Source organism: Belonocnema kinseyi, chromosome 7, assembly GCF_010883055.1.
Source record: "Belonocnema kinseyi isolate 2016_QV_RU_SX_M_011 chromosome 7, B_treatae_v1, whole genome shotgun sequence".
In the NCBI taxonomy this organism is placed as follows: Eukaryota; Metazoa; Arthropoda; class Insecta; order Hymenoptera; family Cynipidae; genus Belonocnema; species Belonocnema kinseyi.
Window position 1 is genome coordinate 117,472,861 of NC_046663.1, and position 5,085 is coordinate 117,477,945.

The 5,085-nt window shown below is 33.3% G+C and overlaps 1 protein-coding gene across 1 annotated transcript in view; it reads left to right on the forward strand.

Annotated features, from left to right (window-relative positions):
• The window catches only part of LOC117175948, a 459,128-nt gene that overhangs the window by 224,113 nt on the left and 229,930 nt on the right, over nt 1-5,085 (forward strand). The window contains exon 4 of the mRNA XM_033365817.1: nt 1,646-1,775. Coding sequence (XP_033221708.1) covers nt 1,646-1,775 — 130 coding nt within the window. The remainder of the gene's footprint in view (nt 1-1,645; nt 1,776-5,085) is intronic.

Sequence of the window (5,085 nt, forward strand, 5' to 3'; positions counted from 1 at the left end):
TGTGTGTGTGTAATTAAAAATTGGTCATAAGGACAACCGCAGGATTTCACCGGGAGGGGGTGCTAATCTGAATAATTGCACCCGCTTCCAGCGAAATCGCGGTAAAAATTTCAGCCACAACCACGTCTCACGACCGTGAGATAGGTGGTTACAGTCTGTAAAGGAATCAATACGACGATCCAGCAAAAACCTCGTGCACCCTAAGAACACGGAGCGACCCAAGGACAACCGCCTTCTGCATTTTTCCCGCAAGTGTTTTAGCATATTGTTGACACACAGGGATGCATTTTAGGCCATTAGCAAGTGAAAGCTTGGCACCTCCAAGAGCGCCGATGATAAGGACGATTAGTTTAACAGAATATTCCGGGTACAATCGTTGCAACTCCCTTATAATGTCTCGATACCTCTCTTTCCTTTCATTCTCCAGTCATTAATATTGATATAATACTTTATAATTATAATATTATCATGAATAATATATATGTAATAGTAATAATATCCATTCTGCATTATTACACCTGAAAAACATAACCTTAAAATCGACTCATGCATAAAATTAAGAATCACGCGAAACATTAAATTCGCCAATTTCTTCCATTTCTTTCAAATGGGGATCGAGAGATATATAGAAGTCTACCGAAGTCTTCCGAAGCTTTTAGATCGGCAATAATCGTGCAGCAGAAAACCAAAGTCGAATCGTGCATTTTCGGCTTACACACGAACTCACAGTGGTTACCATGCACCTTCTGTTTTGCGGCTCCCAAACGGTAGGTATGGTGGGGATAAATTTGTAGCTCGTTCTGACAGCACTGCTCTGGGCACGACACCAAAGACTTGTATATATTTATTTATTTATTTCTGCTTTTTAGGTTCATTTTATACCGAAATCTTTGAATTTATAATAAAAAGAGAGCCCCCTCCCCTACAAAATCTCAGCGTTATTTGTAATTTTTAGGCTTAAAATTTCGGGGTAGGCGTGACTCACTCCGTTGGGAAAGGTGTAATGTGAGGAAAGGATATAAAATTTTTAGATTGATCCAGAATTCTCGTCTTATTTATTTAAATAACACGTTCGTTCCATAATACAGCTCCGACCCAGGCTGCTGATTAATCTCTCTGTAATAATCACCCCAAGTGAAGTTCCTCACAAAGTCGTTATGTAAGGTTTCACACTTGGGTTCATTAGTGTCCAATGTCTTTTATTTCAGGCGTCATTCACTCTATAGACACTCGTTTTATTAAATATTTGACGCCATACTTTTCTGTCCTGGCGTACTTTTCTAGCTTCTTTTACGTCCATGCATTTTTTCATGCAGGCTCTCGTGTTTCAGTGACACACTGCCATTTACTTTAACTTGATACACTTGTTCCGTTAGTCGTTCATTTGCCAATCTCTCACATGCCCGAACCATCTTAACCGATTTCTTTCCCATGTGTGTATTAGCGTCTCTTCTGCACCACATCCTTTGAGAATTATCTAGTTACTCACTTTGTCTATCAGAGTTTTCCCGCATATTATGATTTTAATTGTAGACTTATCTGAATATGTCCAAGCTGGCGCATTTATAACAAATTTGGTTAAAATTCATTTTTCATACTATTTTCTAAGTATATAAGCTTTGAAAGAGTTATTTTTTATTTTCAGGACGAGCGAGGTCGTTTAATGAGGAGGAACATAGTTAGATATGCGGTTCTCGCCTACGTCATAACATTGCAGAGGATCTCCTTGCGAGTCAAAAGACGTTTCCCAACACTTCAGCATATAGTCGACGTCGGTCAGTGAGTTACATTTATTACATTAATCCATAAACTTACTAACTAATTAACAAAAAACACTATTAATTAAAAGAATCAACTATAGGACATTCTTCTAAGGAATGAAATATGCTTACAAGGAAGGTACCTTTTTATTTTATGTCTACGATAATATATACTTTCTATAAAAAAAGAGAATTAGGAAGATAGTTTTATAACGAATGAAGTAAAATAGTGTCCATCCAATATGAATAAAGAATTTACGCGGAGGTAAACCACCCTTACATATTTTTAAATGTGCTGAAAATTGCTAAATTTATAAGAGAAAAATAAAAAACAAATAGATTGTACACTTCAGACAAACATAAAGTAGGTTTGCGACAACGAAAAATAAAATTATTAGGGCTACCCCTAAAATCTTTTTATTTTGTGTCTATGATAATAAATACTTTCTACACACAAAGACAATTAGGAAGATAGTTTTATAACTAAGGATGTGAGATAAAGTCCATCCAATATAAATTTTTAAAAATTACACAAGTTAAACTACCCCTATGTATTTTCAAATAAGTTGAAAGTTGCTAAATTAGTAGGGAAATCATCTTTAAAAAAAAATATTTTTTGCATTAGAGGCAAAAATAAAGTTGACGAATTTCGTCAAGATTTTTTTTTAATTAATGAGGGTAGCTAAACCTAAATACTTGTTATTTGGTTTCCATGATAATATACACTTTCCGTAGACAAAGGCCATTGGAACACATTTTTATACCGCAGGAAGTAAAATAAAATAAATCGAACATGAATACAAAAAATACATGGGGGTAAACCACCCCCTAAGTATGCATAGAATTGCAAAATGTGTTTCAAGTCGGGCCAAAAAATTCGAAGAAAATACTTCTTGCACACAAAAAAGAGAATGAAGTTACTTATGTATTTTTAATAAAAAGAGAGCATCGAAGAGGGTAACTGCCCCTAAATGGTTTCACATTATTAACCTTTATTGTCAAATCTAGTGCCCATTATTTTCAAAATTTGATTAATTTTAAGGCAACAACGAATATTGAATCTTTGATGTCGTTCCCGTTGGAATAATTTAAAAATTTACGATTTTATCAAATTATATACATTTTTATTATCATATTTACTTAATATTTTTAGGGACTGGACTCATGATTTATTTTCAGCTATTCTATTATTGTACATTTTGTAATAAATTTTATCCTGCGACAAAACAAGGTGATTTCAAATCTAAATTTTAATATTATTTCATCGGATATAACAGGAAAAGTTCAACCTTTAGACGTATTTATTTGGGTTTACAGCTTGGAAAAATTATGTTTGTCACTTTTAGACTTAGACTTATCTCGATTTTAGACTTATTTTGAAATCCTATAGATAACTGAGGGGTGGTTTACCCCCGCATAATTTTTTTATCCATGTTGGATAGACTATTTTACTTCCTTCATTATATAACTATCCTCCCAATTGTCTGTATGCATCTAAAGTGCAAAATATATTATTTTAAATTTTTCTCTTATGAATTTAGCAAATTTCCAGCAAATATAAAAGTATGTAAGGGTGGTTTACTCCCACGTAATTTTTTTATTAATGTTGGGCGGACTCTACTGTACTTCCTTTGTTATAAAACTGTCTTCCTAATTTTCTTTGGGTACATAAAGTATATATTATCATAGACACAACATAAAAAGTTCAAGGGGTGGCCACCCCCATTAATTAATTTTTTTTATTGTGAAATACGTCAACTTTATTTTTGTCTCACGTGCAAAATATATTTTTTTCACATTTTTTTTAGTAAATCTAATAATTTTTATCCCAAATTTAGATATATGTAGGGGTGGTTTAACCCCTTCATTTTTGTTTAAAAAATTACGTTATTCATCTTTCATCACGAAGAAATTTTTAAAATGTAGTTTTGGTCGAAATAAATTTGGTTTTTATACACAAAACTATACAATCGACAGTTGAGACCCCTATCTTTGAGGGGCTATTTCACCCCCTCTAAAGTGTTTTTCCGCAGATAAAAAAATACGTATCACTTAGTTTTTCGAGTACTACAATGTACAGCAGGGAGAATCAAATCGGCGAGGGACACCTGGAGTACCTTCCTTGTTGGTAATAGGAGCAATCTCAAACAAGTTTGTATAGCTATACAAATATCTAAATAAGAAATAATGATTTTATACTTGAAATTATTCCACGATTTTTTTTAATGGACCAACGTCAAGTTGTGAAATTTTTAGCAGTTATTTTCATAAATTAACATTTTTTTAATATAGTAAATCGCTTAAATGTTTTCATTTTTTATTGAAGTGCAATAATTATATGTATTTTTAATTCATTTTTACACGAACAACTTTTTTTATTCTTACATTGAAGTTAAATTATGAAAAGTAAAAAAGTTATAGCTGAAAAATAAACTTTAACAAAATTGTGTAAGTGCGGAAATTCAGACATAATAATAAGCCGTAAAAAGCCTTCAAAATTTCATCATTTTATCTACTCATATAAACAATCTCCAGATATTGCGGCGACCAGAAAAATGTGATATCGATGTTCACGTCAGCACGTGCGCACACACACGCAAACACGCATCTGGCTGAAATGCAGTTTAATATAGAATGCTGTATGCAATATGGAATCAAGTTTGGATGAGTCCATATAAAGAATCAGGTTTTAGTTGTTCAATATATAATATGGACTCAAGTCTATTTTTATCGCTTTTGCCATTTTAAATTTTTGCTGATACAATAAGGAAAAGCAGGCTTGCTTGTTTACAATGCCGTAGAGAGAAAAAATATTTTGAGGGGATATGCAGCGAAACACAGGAGAGTATATGTATATTTAGGTACATGTTTCAAAATTTTCGGAGGGTAAACCCACACCCCCCCCCTCTGGCTGCGGCCTTGCTTTTTTATTGTATTGCAAAAAATTCAGCTGTGAAAAAAATAGAGTTGATTCCACATACAGAGAAACTGAAGCCACCGTTACAAGTCAACGATGGATTAAGGTAAAGATATCAATACTTAACCATACACCTATAGTTAATCATTTAAAAAAATAATTCTCAATCTAAAATTACACAGGCCAACAATTCTCAGAACCAGAGACCAGACCTACTATACCCGAAGGTTTTTGCTGCGCTGAATCCGAATCTGACCTCAGAAAAATTCCATCACCCTCAGTTTTTGAGATAGTCTAACCTAAAATGGTCAAAAACCCGTTATTTTGATGTGTTCGAGGCCCCGTAACATCGCGAAAAAATTTTTTTCACAAACTGACAATGGCATCGTAAAGAACTACTCTTTACCT